The sequence below is a fragment of the Dipteris shenzhenensis genome, chromosome 15 (genome assembly GCF_047967505.1).
Source record: "Dipteris shenzhenensis isolate YYH24624 ecotype China chromosome 15, Dip_SZ_1.0, whole genome shotgun sequence".
Classification (NCBI taxonomy): Eukaryota; Viridiplantae; Streptophyta; class Polypodiopsida; order Gleicheniales; family Dipteridaceae; genus Dipteris; species Dipteris shenzhenensis.
In genome coordinates this window covers 13,978,588-14,000,413 of record NC_141610.1, presented here as the reverse complement: position 1 = coordinate 14,000,413, position 21,826 = coordinate 13,978,588, and the positions used below count along the sequence as shown (strand labels likewise).

Sequence of the window (21,826 nt, the reverse complement as noted above, 5' to 3'; positions counted from 1 at the left end):
AAGCAAGGACCTTGCTGAATGACGACCCTGATTCAGAAGCTCTTGGGAATCAACTTCCACGTCTGGAGGACAGTGCCCTTGCGAGAAGGAGGGTGACTCAGGTTCAGACAGGTGCATTCAGAGTTTTGGTCTACAGAAGGTTGAGTTTGTTCGACTTTGCTGTGTGGTTTAGCAGCAGAAATGTCGATCTCAGAAGCCTCTTCAGCCCCTGCTCTCCCTTCCTCCTCCCCCAGATTTCTCTCTTTCACCATCCCTAACTTTGGAGAGCCTAGGAAACTGGATGGGTCAAATTACCCGATCTAGAAGGTGAGGATCCAAAGTCATTTAGTGGCTCGAAAGCTGTGGAAATTGACAACAAGAGTGGAGGCGAAGACGGAGGATATGATAGACAAACAAGGGAAGATACTCATGCCAATAGATGGAGAGGAGCTCGAAGCTTGGGAAGACAGAGATGCCCATGCCCTGGCATTGATCATAGGGACTACGGTGGACTCTCTGCTTCCTCACATCCAAATGGCCGACATGTCAATAGAGGCGTGGACCATTTTGAAGAATCTGTAAGAGACATACAACACATCCCGAATCTTGCTTCTTCAGTAGCATTAGCTCTACAACCTTGATATGGATGAGGGAGATTCGGTACATGACCACTTGACGAAGGTCAAGGTGGTGAGGGATCAACTAGCATCAATTAGTCAGAAGGTGGACTCGTGCCATTTGGCATTGATGGTACTGAGGAGGCTACCTCGGAGTTTCAAAATCTTTGTTACGACTATGACAGCAAGACAGAGGACCAAACCTCTGACTTTTGAGGAGTTGGGTCCATTACTGCTATAGGAAGAAGCCAGGGAGAAGCTCTACAACAATGACAAAGATGACAAGGCGTTGCTGGCAAAGGATTACGCTGGCAAAGGAAAGGGCAAGCCTAACGGTGGCAAGTCCAAGAAGGATGGCTCTGATGACGAGGACACTTCCAAGAGGAAGCATAAGAAGAAATGCTTCTATTGTGACATGCCAGGCCATTTTGCGAAAGATTGCAGAAAGAAGAAGGCAGATCATAAAAACAAGAGGGAGTCCGACTCAAATTCATAGGGCAACACAAAAGCCAAAGCTAATGTGGTAATCGAAGAGCTGTTCTTGGTGACATCTCCGTGCGTTACTGAGGTCAGATATGCCGACCTAGAAACCACAATGATGATGTCTGACATTGAGATGTGGGTCAACGAGGAGTCAAAGACCTTTGTGAAGGTGAAGGACAGCATGGAGTGCTTGGTATCTTCCAGGTGCGTGGCTGTTGATACTGACACGAGGGTGGTTTCCATGGAGTGCCCTAGGGTTTCATGTTCAGATGGTTGCTATACTTCAGAAGGGGACAATAACTGATTACACAAGCTAATCAAATATGTGCCTTGATGAGGTGCATGGTTTGCTTTCAGAGCAAGCACACAAGCAGTACCACGATCTACTATGTACTTGATGTTCTCAATTTGAGCCTTTATAGCATGCTGTGGAGAGAATATGCTCTTCAACTCTCTCAGGTAATGCGAGGTTGGAAGGAATTGGCCTTCTTCAAAGGCAGAAGGGGAAGTGTGGGTGCTTCTTCAAATCTCGCACACAGATTGTTGGAAGGTGATGGACTAAGTGTATGGAAGCCAAAAGAGTACCTACTTGAGAGCTCAGTGAGACTTCGTGGTTCAGGTTGTTTGGAGATATTATTTTGTTGCGGACCTTGCCAAAGGAAGGACGAGTTGAAACAGACCCTCTGACCATGGTGCACGGAAGACTCGAGGTTGTTCACTCATTATGAGGGGGACAACTGGAAGATTGTGGCAACTGGATTGCTCGAGTTCGAAGGCTGGAACGTGACTAAAGGTGGTGCCAACAGGTGCTACCAAAGATGGACCTATATACCAAGATGGTGTGCGGAAGCAGAACTAGACCTGGTGGAGCAGGAGCCACTAGATTTTCGAAAAGCCAAGAAAAGATTTCGACATCAAAGTGTTCCAGAGGACTACGACCCAAGAGTCACTAGAGCATCGTCATCGACGTGTTGGCATTGGGCCAAGATGTGTCGGTGAGAGGGGGTGTTGGAAAGGTCACCTCCCCATCTTTAAGCCCCCATATGAGGAGAGCATGGGAGGGGTGAGCCTAGTGTCTAAGAGAAAGCCACATGGGCAGCATCATGGCTGCAATGAAAAAAACATATTTACAAATTTATCCACACATCGTCAATTCCAAACAAAGAAAATCGGGGAAGATCCCACGCAACAAACTTGTATCTTGCTGGAACTTGGGCGTGGGAGTTCCTAAAGCAGAGGCGACTCCTTGGGGAAAGGCAAATCAGAAACCGGAATGGTTAGCTCCTAGATCGTCGCAGATCTTCCTAGCCAACAGTCGAATTTCTTCATAACACCATCCAAGCTTGGATTTCCACCAAACTATGAGGGCAGACATTGGAGCTTAGGGCGAACAGTTCAAGCTGTATCTGACCTTATTTGGTGCAGCGAAGGAGCAGATCGTCAATTTTCTCACATTCTTGCGCCAGAGAGAAAAAACCCTCAATGTTAACTCAATCCTCCACCATTTTAGGATTCCCACACATAGAAATGATCAGGGAAGCAAGAGCTTTCCACTGATGCAAGAAGCCCCAAATTCTGAGCACTTTGAAAATCAGGGTTTCTCAGAGCCTGCCATGTGGCAGCTCACAACAGAGAGCACTTTTGGCGCTGAATTTTTGCACAGAGGTAGGCCCTAGGCTCACGAGTAGATGCTCCAAATTTCAAAGTGATTGAACAAAGAATTTCCCAAAAATTCCCACGAAAAGTGCTCTGATACCAATGCAACAGGACTCCTCCTAACTAACAGTAAACACTACTAAGTTTAGTAGAATTTGTAGGGAAGTTAAGTAGTGTAGTACCTTATGTTTAGGAAAAGGGTAGGAGAGGGCTGGATCTTCAACAGAGACTTGTGAGGGGCTGCACAAGGACAGGAGGAAGTCAATCCTTTTTAGAATTCAGCTGAGTATTGAACTTTTGTTGTATATTCTATTTCAGTAATGAAGTACAAGTCATGAACGAATATGCCAAGTACAACTAGAGCCCTTTTATAGGTATGGCCCAGGGAAGTACAAAGTAGTATTGCTTATGGGTTTACCTCCTAGGATGCCACGTGGCAACTTATGGTATCCCCTAAAGAAAGGGAAAAAAACACTTACAAGCCAATAAAGGCCTTTCCACTAACTTTAGCCTAGGTTTAGCCTAAGTAAAAAGTAACCCTTTGTTACAAAGGTGCTGCCCATGTGGCAGCCCCCTCCCTCTCTCTTTTCTTGTTTGATCCTTGCCCTGATTTCCACCTTAGTTTAGCTCTATTCCACAGCTTCCCCTAGCATTGCAAACCCTTGTTGAAGAGAAGAGCACTACTTGTTGCATGCTGATGAGTAGGCACATAGCTATGTACATAGCTAGTGGGTGGTGGCTTTGAGCTATGGACAACCTCATAAAAGACTCTACACTGATGTAGATATTTTCTTGAGATGGTAGATACTTCTACAGGGACTTTTGGGAAATGATGAAGTGCAGTGTAGGTGCACCAGACAATCCAGAGCATGGTATCCAAAGTGTGACGGTGTTTTGTTGTGGAAAAACATACGTCTTTCATGGTTGTCAATGAATCATTTCTGTATGAGGGCATGAGCATTTTTTGTCGTGGTTGTCTTGTAATCCATTGTGTCGGGATTGTGTTCATCATATGTGGTAGTCTGGGCAATTCGGCACTAAGTGTTGGTGGCATGCATTTGTGTGCACATAGTCGATGATTTGGGCATTAATGGCCTTGGTATAATTTGAAGGAAGGGTGGAAGAGTGGTAAAAATAATGTAATAAAAGGCTCATATCAAGAACCATGCATGCATGTGGCTACGTGAGGGAGAAGCCTGAGCTTCTAGACGACAGGTTGGCATGTACGTGAAGGTAGCGGCTAGAAGCGGGGAGCTTCTTGTATAGAAGGGGATCGCGACTACGAAAGAAGGAGGGCCGGGGTGACAGAGAGAGCAAGAGAGCTCTGTGAGCAAGAGGACTACTATGTAGAAGGAGCTTTGGGAGTTGGGCGTCGCCACTACACAGGCCGGGAGTGCCTTGGACAGAGGAGGCATGAGTCTGTAAGTAGGGGAGAAGCTACAAGGTAGCTATCGACGTGTGAAGGCATAGACACACGAAGGGGGGGCTGTTGTTCTTATGGGGATCTCTACTGAAGGGCCTGAGGCTTGTAGGCAACAAGAAAGAGGGAGTTGCCATGGAGGGGAGATCTCCTTGGTCGGTGTGTGATGGTGCAGCAAGAGTGCGGGCTGACCACCATGTGGGCTGGGAGCTTCTTGCAAGAGAGGAACCGAGAGGCTACTATGATCACGTGAAGGAGAGGCGACGAGCTGTGGCAGGCAGGTAATCACATAGACTAAAGGAAGTCGGCTATTGCTTTGGAAGCTTCTGGACGGTGGAAGTGTCACCACTTTGCAGGCTGAAAGGGCTTTGGAGGAAGATACGTGAGTTTTGGGAGCTCTGTGTGCAGAAGAGCAGCTACAATGGCTCATGCATTTGGTTGGGAGAGCTTCTTGTGCGAGCATGGAGAATATCTTGGTCTATAGATAAGCCATGAGCAGGAGGTTGTGAGTTTTGGTCGTAGGATTTCCATTGCTGGCGCTTCTCTCTGCTTGGCGACAGTTTTCTTGGGAGGCGTTTTGACTATGGACGCTGTGACTCTTGTTGGAGGCTGTTGGAATGAAGGGCTGCTGCATTGGAAGAGAGCTATGGGTGCTGAGGCTTGACGACAGAGGAGGCGATACTATGGCGCTATCTTACAAGCTACTGTTTTTCTTGGGAGCCTAAGATCCTGGCTTATGCGATGAATACGGGTTGCTTGCTTTTAATGTAGGAGGGTTTGGCTTGTGCATGACAAGTGCGGGCCTTTGCTTGACCGGGAGCTTCTGCACAGGGCTTTGGCATCTATACTATGCAGGCCAAGGAATTGGAGGACCTTGGGCGACGAGTGTGTGTGCGCAGGAGTTGTAGGAGAGAAGCTGCGTAAAGGCAGCTATCATTGCATGAAGTAGAAGGGTGACCGGATCTCAGTGTGCTCTGAGAGCAAGAAAAATAGTTGCTGGATATGATCACGTGAAGGAGAAAGGCATCGCGAATGCTCTGTGAGCAGTAGGAGAGGAGGTTGTAGTAGTTGGTTGTGGCTGGAGGTTCATGGCGACGTGGATATCGTGAAGGGCACTCAGCTGGGGTCTGCTGGATGGAAGTGAAGCATTGCTAGTGCATGGGTTGGAAGAGCCATGGAAGAGCTCGGTGAGTTTTGCATGCTAGAGAGAGTTGTCGGGTGGATGCAAGAGAGAAGCTGCAACGCTGGAGTATCTTGACAAAAGGCCGTGACCTCCGTGAGTAGGAGGGTTACCTTTAGCCAGGGACCTCGACAGTGAAGAGCTTCAATGATGGTAAGCTCTGTCAGGTGTTATCCTCATATACCTAGATGAATCCAGAAACATTCCCAAACTCATCCTCTAAAAACACAACATAGTGCAGTTTCAATCTCACGAGAGTCACTCATTGAAAACTCCATCACGCATAGCAGGGACTAGCTACTATGACATCCCCACTAACATCATCAGCGCCCAACAGTGGGTGTAGACCATAGTATAAAAGTATGCTCACACACATACAAATCCACACACCCACACGTACTTATCCTCACTTCAGTTTCAAGGATTTCGATAGGAGCTTGAGGGTGGCTGGCTATAGCAAACTCGGTGTCCATAGTTGATTATAGAAGAAGCCTTGCTTGTGATGACGAGGCTATGGGCAGCATGTAAATGATGGAAAGAGAGCTTCATGGAGTCCAAGGTGCTATTACAAAACATGCTTGTATAGCTCACAGTGTAGGTTCTCTTACAGGGTGGTGTTTGAGCATATGCTACTTGAAGTCAAAGAGGTCTGGGGTTGTTCTTCATGGATTTTGTCAAGGGAGACATGAGCATGGTTGTTTATACCTTGAGCTGTCAAGAAGTGTTCATGGCAGTTATGCAGTTCTGAAGTTGTCATTTTCTTGGAATTTATATTTCATGGGTCTTCTATGTATTTTATGAGCTTGATCTCAGTTCGTAGGAGAGATTGATTTGAGCTGTACAGTCCATTGGGTTTTTTCTCAGGTTGTTTGGCTTCCGGAGGGAATGTGGCCAGAGTATGAGTTGTATATAGAGGTGTGCAGAGACAAGAATATTGAATGAATGCCTTTTACCTTCTGATGGTGTTGTTCACTTGCTTTAAATGTGGATGAGGGTGGCTGTGAAGGCAGTCTAGGCTCTACTGCTTTTGTCCATCCAACGCGTACGCTGCCTAGTAAACGACCTAGCTACATATCACTTCGTAATTACTCGTAGCTGTTGCTGAGGTGTCGTTCTAACTGCTAGAACCACTCCACAAAGCTTCATGTCAAATGAAGGAGGATTACCCTGGAGTTCAGCGATGCGGACAGTGACCCGACTATTCTCTGACAGTTTGGTACAGTAGACTGTTCACTGACAGTTTGGTACAGTAGTTTATTGTCGAACAGCGGTTCTGACTATAGCTTTGACAAGGAATTGGCTGTCCAAAGAATTCAAAGACCTACATAGGTCTCTATACAGATTGGTTTGCACAGTGTGCAAAAGAAGCCTTGCAACAGTCTGCTACTCCTTGGAAATTGAGCTATTCTTGAGCAGGGCTTAAGACAGTACATTCACTCTTGATTCAAGTCACTAAAGATGCCTTTAAAGAGGTCTATGGGTCAAGCTAGTAAGCAGCCAATGGGAATCCTTGATTCCATCTCAGAGAGGGACACAATTGATGATCAGACTGTAGTTTCTGAGCCCAATGATCCTCATGTTAGCAATATTCAAGGGGATTTGGCAGCAACTCCTCATGCACAAATACCCCTTAACCTGTATGGACCCAATGCTACAGATATTCAAGGAGTTAACTAATCAAATTAAGACCAATAATCAGAGGATTGACCAAAGGATGCAGAACATGTCTACCACTTTTAATAAAAGGTTTGACCAATTCAAGCCAAATTTATGATGGGAAGAGACCTATGGATCCCCAAATTGATGGAGACTTAGGTTCAGATGATGATGATGATGATGATGATGATCCTGTACATGTAACTGAACCGGTTGGTTTTATGGCTTCTGGCCGAAGGACCTATCACTCTAGTGGAGTTACAGCTAGGATTCAGCAGCTGAAGAGTTGTGTCAAAAATTCCATGAATATAAGTTGCTACCAGCAGACCTTAGGGCAGCAATGACATTCCAGCAATATATACAAACAGTTAAATCTATTGAACCAAAAGGACCTGTTCATCAAGACAAGATTATACTTCCTAAGTTCAAAGGTGATTCTACCTCTCCTGAGGAATTGGAGGAATGGCTTAGCAAGATGGATGACTACTTCCTTCTATATCCAAAGGGTGATCAAGGTAAAATCAGATTTGTTGTCCTTCATCTGGAAGATTATGCCCACTCTTGGTGGAGGCATCTACAGCAAGAAGGGTTAACTTTTAATGCTTGGAATGAATTCAAGGCTGTAATGCTTAAAAACTTTTATATCTCCTTTTACTAGAGATCAATATATTTGTAAGTGGTATGATCTTCCTCAGCAAGGATTAGTGAAAAATTATATCAAACAGTTTTGGAAATTGGCTCTGTTTGTTCATGGTATTGATGAATGCTCAAGTTCATCCATGGTCTGCACCCTAGTATTGCTTCAGATGTTGCAGCTCAAAAGCCCAATTCTCTTAAAGAGGCCATGCAGTTGGTAGAGCTTTATGAACCCGAATACAATTGGAAGGAGAAGACTTTGGGTATTGGTCACTTTGGAACTAAGCCTATGGTCAAAGGGGTTTCCAATGATGAAAACAAACTTCATGCACCTGCTACAACTTCTTCTATTTCTAGGTTCCCCACAGTGTATGGCAGTGGCATGGGACAACTTAAGGCTTACAAAGCTACAGATGTTAAGCCATCCTTTAAACCCACTCCAAAGGATGACCTGGGTGATAAAAGAAACAAGTTGGTTAAGCAGTTATCTCAAGCAATAATTGATGACAGGAAGAAGAAAAATTTGTGCTACCTTTGTGGTGAGAAGTGGACCCCTGAACATAGGAATGTGTGCAAAGCAAAAACAGGAGCAAAGTTGAGCTTGATTCTAGAGATTGATGAGGATTTATCTCCTAATACTTCTGCAGCAGAATCTGAATTTCATGAATATCAAGACTGTGTGAATGAAGGCCTTGATGATGATGAGGATCATAGTTCCAAAAAGGGGACCACCTTTCCCTTTGATCCACGTGGGTTATCCATGTTTGACACCATGCTTATGGATGATAGTTTGCGAAGGTGCTCAAATAGATCTAGACAATGGAACATTGAAGTTGTTGAAGGTTATGAGGATGAGATCAGAAATTCTGATGGAAACGATGCTGTTGATGATGATGAAGTGTATTGGGATACACAATCAGTCGTGTACAGCATATCTCCTGAGGGCTCTCAAACCCTTAGGTTAAAAGGAACAATCAATAACAGACCAGTTCACATTTTGGTTGACAGTGGGAGCACTCATAACTTCATTAATGCAAGGACACTTCCAACAGTGAGGTTATGCCTATCCACTTTGGATCATGGGATCAAAGTTGAGGTGGCTAATCGTCAGCATTCCCACAATGAACAATATTGTCAGACTGCTCAAGTGCAACTTTCTCAAGACTATACCTTTCATGGAGATCTCTTGACATTGTCCTTGGTTGTGAATGGTTGAGAACCTTGGGAGAATTCTCTATGGACCTTAACAGGCTGTATATGAATTTTATGCATGAAGGTAAGCACATCACTTTGATGGGTCAACAATCTCCTAAATTGTCCTTAATTTCTGCAAGAAGAATGGCCACAGACCTCAAAAGTGTTTGTGGAGTCTATGCTATTCAGTTGGCCAAGTCTCAAGAGGGTAATGGGTTGTTGGTGGAGGATAAAGACATGCAATCCCTATTACAGCAATACTCTGATGTATTTGCTGATCTCCCCAACCATCTTCCTCCCACACAATTAGGGGAAACGGAAACGGGGAAACGGGGAACGGAAACGGAAACGTTTCGGGATTTCTCGGAGGGCTGAAATGGGAAAACGCCACGTCAGCAAGGGAGGTTTAGAAAAGGGAGTTTGGAGATGAGAACACACACATTTAGAATGCTACAGCCTAGTACCTACAGCCTACCTGTAACTTAAAAGTTAAAATATAGTGCATAATACTTACCACATGGCACAATGTCACTTAGAAGTTAGAAGTTAGAACAAGTTACAAATTATAACTTAGAACTTGGAGCTTAGAAGTTAACTTAGCAGTGAGCAATACATATTACAAATATAAATGACAAATCTGAAATCAATGAGAAAAGCTGAAGATTGACAAGTTACATATGCCAAAGGCAATATAATATATGATTCATATATTATTATGTCTCATTGTCAAGAGTCAAGACTCAAGACTCAAGAGTCAAAAGTACAAAATTCAGATTCCCAAAAGCCTAGGCTCTAAGCCTTAAGGCCAACCGCTACGTCACTGATGATATGATCAAAATCCATAATGTAGATTCTCGAATCTAGATAGCTCAGCTGCTCAAGAGTCCTCCTCCTCCTCCTCCTCCTCCTCCACTGCCATCTCCTCATCGTCGTCGTCGTCGTCTTCATCATCCTCCCCCTCCTCATCATCATCAGTGAGGGTGTCATCAGGATTATGAAAACCAATGAACTTGTCATGAGTGTACTCTTGTCTCATCCTGTTAAGCAAACGCAAGTTTGCATTAACAAAGACAAGATCGTTCGCCTTGTGTGCTTTGAGACGATTCCTCTTCTTTGTATGGATGTGGGCAAAGCTGCTCCACATGCGCTCACAAGAGGAGGAGCTACAACCCTGGCTGAGAATCCGAATGGCAAGCGCTTGCAGCTGTGGGGAATCAGCTCCATAATCCTCCCACCATGTAACAGACCCAACTGGAAATCTGAAATTTGAAAGATCATAAAATTCAGATATATGGCAAAGCTCATGAAATCTGAAAATTATGAATCATTAAGTAGTAAAATTTAAGAATTTAAATGAGTTAGGATTACCTGTCATGCTGGGCATCTGGCCATCCAAATATGCCCTCCTTATTGCGGTAATTGGCGAGCTGGTCCTTCACTGTCCGGCGAGCCTCTGGCATTTGCACCATCTTCTGAAGAGTGAGGTTCCAACCACGGACCACCTCTGCATCACTTTGTTGTGCAGTTGCCTTGTGTTGAAACTCTGGGTCCAACACAAATGCAGCCGCATGAATGGGAGAGTAGTACTGATTCCACCTAGTCACAGCCAACTCCTCCAGCTCTTTCAACCTGTGGGGATCTTTCTCTAACACTCTGATATTTTCTATCATGCGATCCATCCCCTCATATACCTTGCCAATAAAAGGCATGTCTCCATCAACCTTTTTTAGCAACAAGACAATCGGCTTACACAAGTCATACAAGTGTGATGCATCAGCCCAAAAGTCATCGCTGCCTATGCACAAATCGTACACCAATATCCCAAGAGCCTGCTTTGAAGTGGGCCATGCATCCCACTGTGGGCTTGCCACAACCTGCTTAAGAGCAGGTCTCATTTCAATGAGTCTGCGAAGCATCACATAATTGTATGCAAACCTTGTCTCTGCATACTTCAAAGAGAGAGAAAAATGATGGCGTGTAATGAACCCAAATATCTCTCTTGCATTATCAATTACAATTTTTACCCAAGGTAATTTGCCAATGTCTTTCAACAAATTATTCAAACAATGAGCAACACAAGAACTCCATTGAATATGGGGGTACCTTTGTTCCAATAATGCACCTGCAGCCCTATTGGTATTTTCACCATCTGAAACCAACTGCACAACATTAGACGGGCCCACATACTCCACTGCATCTGCCCACATCTGCATCAAAACATTTGCTGTTTTTTGTTGTACTCCGCACTCTATGGAGTGTATGTACAAAGAAGATCCTCTGCAATATGCCAAAATACCCTCTAGTGATCAACTACGTACATCACTCCACCCATCTGCTACCAAAGTGACCCCATACTTATGCCATTTCTCCTTAACAGGCTGAATGGCCTCATTAACTGCCTTCACCTCATCCTCTAGAAGCTTTCCCCTCAATGCATCAAAAGTGGGAGGGGTGTATGTGGGCCCAAAGGCTGTAATTTCAGTCACCATTTCCTTGAAATAAGCAGACCGTGCCACATTGAAACTAATCCCATTCGAGTAAAAGAAACCGGCCACGGCTGCATCTACCTGTGCCTTTCTTTGTGGATGCCATGCAGTATAAAGAGTGCTTTGCCTTCGTGTAGGTGGGAGAGGTGAAGGAGATGCAATAGGAGTAGAACCTGTAGCTCCAAGAACATGTGCACTCCCAGAAGATGAAATTGTAGTAGCAGCAGCAGAGGGAAGAGGACTCCTTTTTGCAGTAGCCATATGAGCACCTGAAGTAGCTCCTCCACCAATGGATGCAATAGTCCTAGCTTTCTTCGCGGAAGGAAATGCCTCGACCTCTCGTGCCAACCTTGCTTTCTCTTCCTCGGATATTTCAGTGCATATTGTAATCCCCTCTCCCTTGATGCCAAGAAGATGGGCCTTCACCCTATCAGGAATCCCACCTCTTTTCAATCCACAACGCCTGCACATGAACTTGCGAGTGCCTCCTTTCTTGGAGTCGTAGCCACCCAAGAGATCGACTTGACTCCACCAAAAATCTGATTGGGTGAATTCTACCTCCAAATGAGACTCAGGGGTAGGGTGTCTTGAAGCCATGGAACTTTGGAAGCTTGTTGCTTGAAAGGGGGGCTGAAACTGCAAAGAGACTCGAGAGCCAAGGGTTGAAACTTGAAAGAGAGGGCTGAAGCCTGAAACTTGAAAGTGGGGCCTGAAAGAGGAGGGAACAGAAGGCTGAAAGAGAGGGCTGAAAGAGGGGGCTGAAGGAGGGCTGAAGGAGGGCTGGAGGGGAGAAGATGATGATGGAGGGCTGAAGCAGGCTGCAAGAGAGAAAGGAGAGGAAAGGAGTGAATGGGGCTGAAGGAGGGCCCCTAAACCTTGAGGATGGATGGACTCTGGAGAGAGTATGAACTATGAGGCTGAAGGAGTGGAAGGAGGCAAAAATCAGAGGCAGAAAGGCAAAAAACGGGGCTGGCGGCGCATCTCGCAGGATATTGGAGACCTGGCAGCATCTGTTGTCTGAAACGCGACGTTTCAGGTTGCTGAAACGCGTTTCAGGCTGGCTGAAACGTTTCAGCCAGCTGTTTCAGGGTCCCGAAACGTTTCGGGCCCTGAAACGCGTTTCAGGAAACGCCTCATCTCTGAAACGGCGTTTCAGGCCTGGCTGGGCTCTGAAACGCGTTTCAGCGTAACTGTGTCCTCCCATGAGAGATGTGGATCATGCAATTGTGTTGGAGCCACAATTACGCTGAAACGCGTTTCAGAGCCCAGCCAGGCCTGAAACGCCGTTTCAGAGATGAGGCGTTTGCTGAAACGCGTTTCAGGGCCCGAAACGTTTCGGGACCCTGAAACGGCTGGCTGAAACGTTTCAGCCAGCCTGAAACGCGTTTCAGCAACCTGAAACGTCGCGTTTCAGACAACAGATGCTGCCAGGTCTCCAATATCCTGCGAGATGCGCCGCCAGCCCCTTTTTTTGCCTTTTTGCCTCCGATTTTTGCCTCCTTCCACTCCTTCAGCCTCATAGTTCATACTCTCTCCAGAGTCCATCCATCCTCAAGGTTTAGGGGCCCTCCTTCAGCCCCATTCACTCCTTTCCTCTCCTTTCTCTCTTGCAGCCTGCTTCAGCCCTCCATCATCATCTTCTCCCCTCCAGCCCTCCTTCAGCCCTCCTTCAGCCCCCTCTTTCAGCCCTCTCTTTCAGCCTTCTGTTCCCTCCTCTTTCAGGCCCCACTTTCAAGTTTCAGGCTTCAGCCCTCTCTTTCAAGTTTCAACCCTTGGCTCTCGAGTCTCTTTGCAGTTTCAGCCCCCCTTTCAAGCAACAAGCTTCCAAAGTTCCATGGCTTCAAGACACCCTACCCCTGAGTCTCATTTGGAGGTAGAATTCACCCAATCAGATTTTTGGTGGAGTCAAGTCGATCTCCTGGGTGGCTACGACTCCAAGAAAGGAGGCACTCGCAAGTTCATGTGCAGGCGTTGTGGATTGAAAAGAGGTGGGATTCCTGATAGGGTGAAGGCCCATCTTCTTGGCATCAAGGGAGAGGGGATTACAATATGCACTGAAATATCCGAGGAAGAGAAAGCAAGGTTGGCACGAGAGGTCGAGGCATTTCCTTCCGCGAAGAAAGCTAGGACTATTGCATCCATTGGTGGAGGAGCTACTTCAGGTGCTCATATGGCTACTGCAAAAAGGAGTCCTCTTCCCTCTGCTGCTGCTACTACAATTTCATCTTCTGGGAGTGCACATGTTCTTGGAGCTACAGGTTCTACTCCTATTGCATCTCCTTCACCTCTCCCACCTACACGAAGGCAAAGCACTCTTTATACTGCATGGCATCCACAAAGGAAGGCACAGGTAGATGCAGCCGTGGCCCGTTTCTTTTACTCGAATGGGATTAGTTTCAATGTGGCACGGTCTGCTTATTTCAAGGAGATGGTGACTGAAATTACAGCCTTTGGGCCCACATACACCCCTCCCACTTTTGATGCATTGAGGGGAAAGCTTCTAGAGGATGAGGTGAAGGCAGTTAATGAGGCCATTCAGCCTGTTAAGGAGAAATGGCATAAGTATGGGGTCACTTTGGTAGCAGATGGCTGGAGTGATGTACGTAGTCGATCACTAGAGGGTATTTTGGCATATTGCAGAGGATCTTCTTTGTACATACACTCCATAGAGTGCGGAGTACAACAAAAAACAGCAAATGTTTTGATGCAGATGTGGGCAGATGCAGTGGAGTATGTGGGCCCGTCTAATGTTGTGCAGTTGGTTTCAGATGGTGAAAATACCAATAGGGCTGCAGGTGCATTATTGGAACAAAGGTACCCCCATATTCAATGGAGTTCTTGTGTTGCCCATTGTTTGAATAATTTGTTGAAAGACATTGGCAAATTACCTTGGGTAAAAATTGTAATTGATAATGCAAGAGAGATAGTTGGGTTCATTACACGCCATCATTTTTCTCTCTCTTTGTATCGCACCTATGCAAGGAAGGAGCTTTTGAAGTATGCAGAGACTAGATTTGCATACAATTATGTGATGCTTCGCAGACTCATTGAAATGAGACCTGCTCTTAAGCAGGTTGTGGCAAGCCCACAGTGGGATGCATGGCCCACTTCAAAGCAGGCTCTTGGGATATTGGTGTACGATTTGTGCATAGGCAGCGATGACTTTTGGGCTGATGCATCACACTTGTATGACTTGTGTAAGCCGATTGTCTTGTTGCTAAAAAAGGTTGATGGAGACATGCCTTTTATTGGCAAGGTATATGAGGGGATGGATCGCATGATAGAAAATATCAGAGTGTTAGAGAAAGATCCCCACAGGTTGAAAGAGCTAGAGGAGTTGCTGTGACTAGGTGGAATCAGTACTACTCTCCCATTCATGCGGCTGCATTTGTGTTGGACCCAGAGTTTCAACACAAGGCAACTGCACAACAAAGTGATGCAGAGGTGGTCCGTGGTTGAAACCTCACTCTTCAGAAGATGGTGCAAATGCCAGAGGCTCGCCGGACAGTGAAGGACCAGCTCGCCAATTACCGCAATAAGGAGGGCATATTTGGATGGCCAGATGCCCAGCATGACAGGTAATCCTAACTCATTTAAATTCTTAAATTTTACTATTTAATGATTCATAATTTTCAGATTTCATGAGCTTTGCCATATATCTGAACTTTATGATCTTTCAAATTTCAGATTTCGAGTTGGGTCTGTTACATGGTGGGAGGATTATGGAGCTGATTCCCCACAGCTGCAAACGCTTGCCATTCGGATTCTCAGCTAGGGTTGTAGCTCCTTCTCTTGTGAGCGCATGTGGAGCAGCTTTGCCCACATCCATACAAAGAAGAGGAACCGTCTCAAAGCACACAAGGCGAACGATCTTGTCTTTGTTAATGCAAACTTGCGTTTGCTTAACAGGATGAGACAAGAGTACACTCATGACAAGTTCATTGGTTTTCATAAGCCTGATGACACCCTCACTGATGATGATGAGGAGGGGGAGGATGATGACGACGACGACGACGACGACGATGAGGAGATGGCAGTGGAGGAGGAGGACTCTTGAGCAGCTGAGCTATCTAGATTCGAGAATCTACATTATGGATTTTGATCATATCATCAGTGATGTAGCGGTTGGCCTTAAGGCTTAGAGCCTAGGCTTTTGGGAATCTGAATTTTGTACTTTTGACTCTTGAGTCTTGAGTCTTGACTCTTGACAATGAGACATAATAATATATGAATCATATATTATATTGCCTTTGGCATTTTGTAACTTGTCAATCTTCAGCTTTTCTCATTGATTTCAGATTTGTCATTTATATTTGTAATACGTATTGCTCACTGCTAAGTTAACTTCTAAGCTCCAAGTTCTAAGTTATAATTTGTAACTTGTTCTAACTTCTAACTTCTAACTTCTAACTTCTAAGTGACATTGTGCCATGTGGTAAGTATTATGCACTATATTTTAACTTTTAAGTTACAGGTAGGCTGTAGGTACTAGGCTGTAGCATTCTAAATGTGTGTGTTCTCATCTCCAAACTCCCTTTTCTAAACCTCCCTTGCTGACGTGGCATTTTCCCGTTTCAGCCCTTCCAGAAATCCCGAAACATTTCCGTTTCCGTTTCCGTTCCCCGTTTCCGTTTCCCCGTACTGTGGTTGGAGCCAGGATCTAAGCCAATCAACAAAGCTCCATACAGGCTTTCTAGAGCTGAAAGAGAAGAGATGGCAAGGCAAATAAAGGAACTCCTTGACAAGGAATTTATTACACACAGTCACTCACCCTTTGCCTCTCCTGTGTTATTGGTTAAGAAGAAGGATGGCTCATTTAGAATGTGTATTGATTACAGAAAATTGAACAAAATGACAATTAAGAATAGGTTTCCTATTCCTAGAATTGATGATCTACTGGATGAGCTTAGAGGGGCAAAGTACTTCACAAAGATTGACTTAAGGTCAGGCTATCATCAAATAAGGATGAAGGAGGGAGATGAACATAAAACTGCCTTCAAGACAGAACGTGGGCTTTATCAATTCAAAGTGATGGCATTTGGTTTTAACCAATGCACCTGCAACTTTCCAGGCCCTAATGAACAAGGTATTGCAGCCTTTCCTCTATAAATTTGTGCTGGTATTCTTTGATGATATATTGATCTACAGCAAAACAAAAGAAGAGCATTTATTGCATGTCCAGCATGTATTGGAGGTATTGAGGACACACCAATTGTATGCCAAATCAAGTAAATGCACTTTCATGGCTGAAGAAGTGGAATATCTGGGCCATATTGTCAGCAGTAGTGGCATTAAGGTGGATCCCAACAAGGTAAAGTGTGTAAAGGATTGGTCTATACCTCAGAATATCTACTCAGCTGAGAGGTTTCCTTAGTCTAGCATCATTTTATAGAAGATTTATAAGGCATTTTGCCAAATTGGCAGCTCCTCTCACTGATCTCTCAAAAAGAAAGCTTTTCAATGGTCTGACAGTGCCAATAAGAGCTTTGAAGCATTAAAGGAGGCATTAACTTCAGCGCCTATCTTGGTATGTCCTGATTTCTCTCAACCTTTTATAATTGAGGCTGATGCTAGTGGAAGGGGCATTGGAGCTGTCCTTAAGCAGAGTCATGGAGTTATTGTCTTTGAAAGTCGGAAATTGGATGACAAGGAGTCAAGTTTCCACATTTATGACCAAGAGATGTTGGCAATACTGCATGCAATCAAAAAGTGGCACCACTACATTTATGGCAGCCATTTCAAGGTCAAGATTGATCATATGACTCTCATATATTTTCTATCTCAGTCTTCTCTATCACCCAAGCAAAGGAGATGGCTATCCATTGTGTAAAACTATTACTTTGACATAGATTACAAGATGGGCAAAGAAAATATTGTGGCAGATTTTCTTTCCAGGATATGGGCTTGTACTTTATCATCTATTACTGAGGTTTATAAAGATTGGATCCATGACATTCAAGAAGAGTATCTCAATGATCCTCAAGCAGCTGCTATGTTCCAAGACTTGCAAGATCTTGACTGTCAGCAATATCCCAATTTCAAGTTGCACAATGGGCTCTTGTGGTATAATGATAGAATATTTCTTACTGAAAATTCCTCCTATAAGCTGTTAATCTTGCAAGAATTTCACTCATCTCCTATGGCTGGGCATATAGGCCTCAACAAGACGTATGATAAGGTGAAACAGAGTTTTTACTAGAAGGGGCTTTGGAAGGATGTTCTTGCTTATGTACAAAGCTGTAAGCCCTGTCAACAAAACAGGGAGTTGAATTTGAGACCAGGTGGTCTACTACAACCTCTGCCTATACCTCAAGGTGAATGGACACATATCAGCATGGACTTTATTACAGGTCTACCAATGACCTTTAAGGGTTGGAACAGCATCTTTGTGGTTATTGATAGACTTACTAAAGCTACCCACTTCATTTCTACTAAGACACAATTTACAGCTTCCAAGGTGGCTAAGCAATTCATGGAGAATGTGTTTAAATTACATGGACTTCCTCAGGAAATTGTGAGTGATCGTGATGCTAAGTTCATGGGGCATTTTTGGCAAGAGCTTTTCAATTCTATGGGAACACTTTTTACCCCAAGTACCACAGATCACCCTCAAACTGATGGACAAACAAAGAGGGTTAACCGCTGGTTGGAAGAGTATCTAAGGCATTTTTGCTTTGAGACCCAAGCATCGTGGGACCAATGGTTGCATCTAGCTGAGTTTTGTTATAATACCACCAAGCACACTTCAATTGGTATAAGTCCTTTTGAAGCCATGTTTGGCTATAAAGCTCATGTTCCATCAACCATTATTGATCAAGCATTGACCAGCCAGCAAGCCAAGGATGATTTGGCTCACATGACTGCTCTATTACAGCAATGTAAAGATAATATGGTAAGGGCCCAAGCAAGGATGAAGGATTATGCTGATGAGCATAGGCGAGATCTTCATTTTGAAGAAGGGGATTATGTATTTCTCAAATTGCATAAGTCCAGGCATGCTTCTTTGAAAGGTAATACCAATGTTAAACTTGCTCATAGGTATTATGGACCTTACAAGGTTTTGAGGAAAGTTGGGGAAGTGGCTTATGAGTTGGAGCTTCCATCAACCTCTAGAATACACAAAGTATTCCATGTATCACTTCTCAAGAAGTATTTGGGGCCTAAGGAGCAAGTTATGGAAGAACTACCTCCTATGGATGAAGAGGGCCAGATTGAGTATACACCTGAGAAGATCCTTGGATTTAGAGATCATGTGTTGAGGAACAAGTCCTACATGGAATATCTTATCAAATGGAGAGGTCTACCTGATGAGGAGTCTTCTTGGCAGCCATCTACAATTGTGGAGCAGTACCCTCAATTGCTTAGCTAAATTCTATGGCCAAAATTGCATCTTTAAGAGCAGATCTGATTTTCTCTTGCTATATGGCATATATGGACATGTTGCAGCCAGCATTCACTATCCTTTCTCAGATCAGCATGTCTCTCACTGGATTATATGATCAGATTGGACAGCTTAGCTCTTCCACCCGGTTGCTTGATTTCTTGGGAATATTATATGATCCATTTACAGAGCAGCATGCCTACAGGGAGGTATTTGACTGAGAAACTTCATTGTTCAGCTGATATGACCAGAATTGAGCTATTCAGGTTTACAAGGAGCATTGTATGTCTAGGTTACAGCCTTTTCAAATTTGAGGACAAATTTCTATTTGAGGAGGGAGGATAGTAACAGAGGGTTACTTTTTACTTAGGCTAAACCTAGGCTAAAGTTAGTGGAAAGGCCTTTATTGGCTTGTAAGTGTTTTTTTTCCCTTTCATTAGGGGATACCATAAGTTGCCACGTGGCATCCTAGGAGGTAATCCCATAAGCAATACTGCTTTGTACTTCCCTGGGCAAACTATATAAGGGCTCTAGTTGTACTTGGCATATTCATTCATGACTTGTACTTCATTACTGAAATAGAATATACAGCAAGAGTTCAATACTCAGCTGAATTCCAAAAAGGATTGACTTCCTCCTGTCCTTGTGCAGCCCATCACAAGTCTCTGTTGAAGATCCAGCCCATGATCTTCCTCTCCTACCCTTTTCCTAAACATAAGGTACTACACTACTTAACTTTCCTGCAAATTCTGCTAAACTTAGTAGTGTTTACCGTTAGCTAGGAGCAGTCCTGTTGCAACCTCACAGCCAAGAGAGAAGAAAAGGGGCTGCCACATGGGCAGCACAGCAGCCTGCCGGCAGAGGGCTGACAGAGGCACACCATGTACCAGCTCTAACGGGCCTGCAAAAGAGGCGCACACGTGGCAGCATGAGCAGGCTGGAGGTGCCTGCATGGCGGGCTGTCTGTCAGAGAAGATGGCACAGAAGGGCGGGGCAGACCAGCAGATCAGGTCGGCCACATGGAGGCCTGGTGGAGCAGCAAAGGGGGCTGCTGCTAGTAGGCAGGGACATGCCTGTATATAGGGCTGGGCCCTTGCCTTGATTGGAGGGCCAAGGCCCTAGAAAAGTGGGCCAAAGGGCTTCGGTTTGAGAGCCCTTAAAGGGCTGGACCAGCCACAGACTGGTCAGCCAGTCTGGTCGGCCAGAATGGGCAGGCTGGTCGGTTTTTATGACAGGCCCTTGGGCCTATAAAAGGAGGGCCTCCAGGCTGAAACATCGGGGTGAAGACACCAGGCCAAGACATGCCAAGGAAGAACTTCAAAGAAGACTAGGCAAGGCTCTTAGAGAGAGAGGGGGTGACAGCGAGGGAGGCTGGGGACGGTGAAGGAACTGAGTTTGTGGGGTTAGCTCAGGAGGTGGGGGGATCGGGGGTGGCTAGGCTTAGGAGGAGGATAGATGACATAGGTGATACCCCGCAGAGGAGCTAAGGGTGACAAAGAGGGGTGAGAGGATGGAGAGGCGGTCTAGTTTGCTGTGAAATCTCTTAAAGGAAAAACATTTGAATTACTTGATAATGCAGAAGGATTGCTTTATTTCAGAGAATCATATGAACAAAAACTGAAATATACTATTTTGCTTAAGAAAAAAATCACTAGTTTAAGCGGCCAAGACGGGCCCCCTTATCCAGGCTCCTTATTACAAAGGAGATACAACACCAAGCTATTTAAGTAAATGCATATCAACGCCCTCCAAACATGAGACCGAGCTGAGGGAGACTCAGATAATAAGCATGACCCTTATGTACAAGGCATGAAATGAAACTCATATATAAGCAGCCAGTCTATGTACATAAACAGTGTCTCAAAAGATGCCTAGCTATGGATAATCAAGACTCCAAGGGCAATCCAATCCTGAGGGAAGATGCCTGTACAATTTACACTGCTTCCACACATCAGTAACACTCATCCAAGGCTTTAAAAAGGACCGCAAAAGATATACAGAAAAACAATGTAAAATCTGCTATAGGTTGCCTCAAAACTGAGTCTAAATGTTGGGAGGGAGCAGCACTGCATGTTGGAGAGCTGCACCAACAAGAGGGAGCACGATTGCATAGGGATAAGGTAGGACCCCCTTTAAAACCTTGGATAGGAGCATCCAAAGGACTCTAGGTGCCATTAGACGAGTAACCCTGCTAATGACCCAGGTTGAGCAACATGGTGCTTGTATGCTATTATAGCAAGCGTGCATCCACTAACAATCTGGATACCTACCAGGAATATGGGTTAGCCAAGCGCTAGCAGCTCCACAAATTTTTAAAATTATCAATTCAAAATCAGTTTGAATCTCCGTTCCAGCAAGTGCCCTATATTGATCCTCATAGCCGTTCTTCGAAACTAAATATCTTCCTCGCTGACAATGTCAATGAGCTGCGCAGTTTCAATGCCTAGACGCCATCTACAAACAAGTCTCCTTTCCCCTGGAAACCAGCCCGAATGTGCTGAAATGTTTATTGATCGGCTTGGTAGGCGGCCTTAATATGCATCTGTGAAGCGAAAGAAACTCTGAATAAGTTGCAAGCTAATTGAACTGAATAACCTGCAATGCGAGAGGAGCGACTGAGCGACTTCGGGTCGATGAGGATGTCGCGCTAAGACCAGAAAAGACGGTCACTAGGTGCGGCAAATGGCCAAGGCTTGCTAAGCGCGATTCTAGGGAATTCGTCCGCAGTGGAGGATCCGATGTGCGTGACGAAGCCGCCCCCATTCTGCTCAATTACGCCCTCCTCTTGCTCCCCTCTTTATTGGGTTGAAGCGGTACACATGGCACTCTATGCCAACGACACGCCATCTTTAGAGTCGGTCCCCATGCACAGGTCATCGCCACGCCTCTCAAAGACTGCCAGCCAATCCAAGCCCGGGGCACCAGAAAGTACGAGTTTGGGATTTTCGTTGTCACGCCCTGATCAGCTGCGGGTTGAGGTCTTCAGCAAACATTTTAACATAAGGAGCCTAACTCTCCCATAGGAATTCAAAAATAGTAAGGTACATTCAAATATGATATATTTTTTATTTTCTTTATAGTTTTATTTCCAAAAGTAGCCTAGGTGTAACAACCTTCCCTCCTAGCTTATACACACTA

At 44.9% G+C, this 21,826-nt stretch overlaps 1 protein-coding gene and 2 pseudogenes across 1 annotated transcript in view; 1 reads left to right on the top strand and 2 right to left on the bottom strand.

Moving 5' to 3' along the window:
* LOC147893400 (TLD-domain containing nucleolar protein) overlaps positions 1-21,535 on the bottom strand; it is a 70,100-nt gene extending 48,565 nt beyond the window's left edge. Inside the window, exon 1 of the mRNA XM_087385860.1 lies at positions 21,284-21,535. Coding sequence (XP_087241986.1) covers positions 21,284-21,451 — 168 coding nt within the window. The 5' untranslated portion in view covers positions 21,452-21,535. The remainder of the gene's footprint in view (positions 1-21,283) is intronic.
* Positions 9,699-11,904, bottom strand: LOC147893402 (uncharacterized; annotated as a pseudogene).
* LOC147893401 (uncharacterized) lies at positions 13,142-15,364 on the top strand (annotated as a pseudogene).
* Positions 21,536-21,826: the final 291 nt, after the last annotated feature.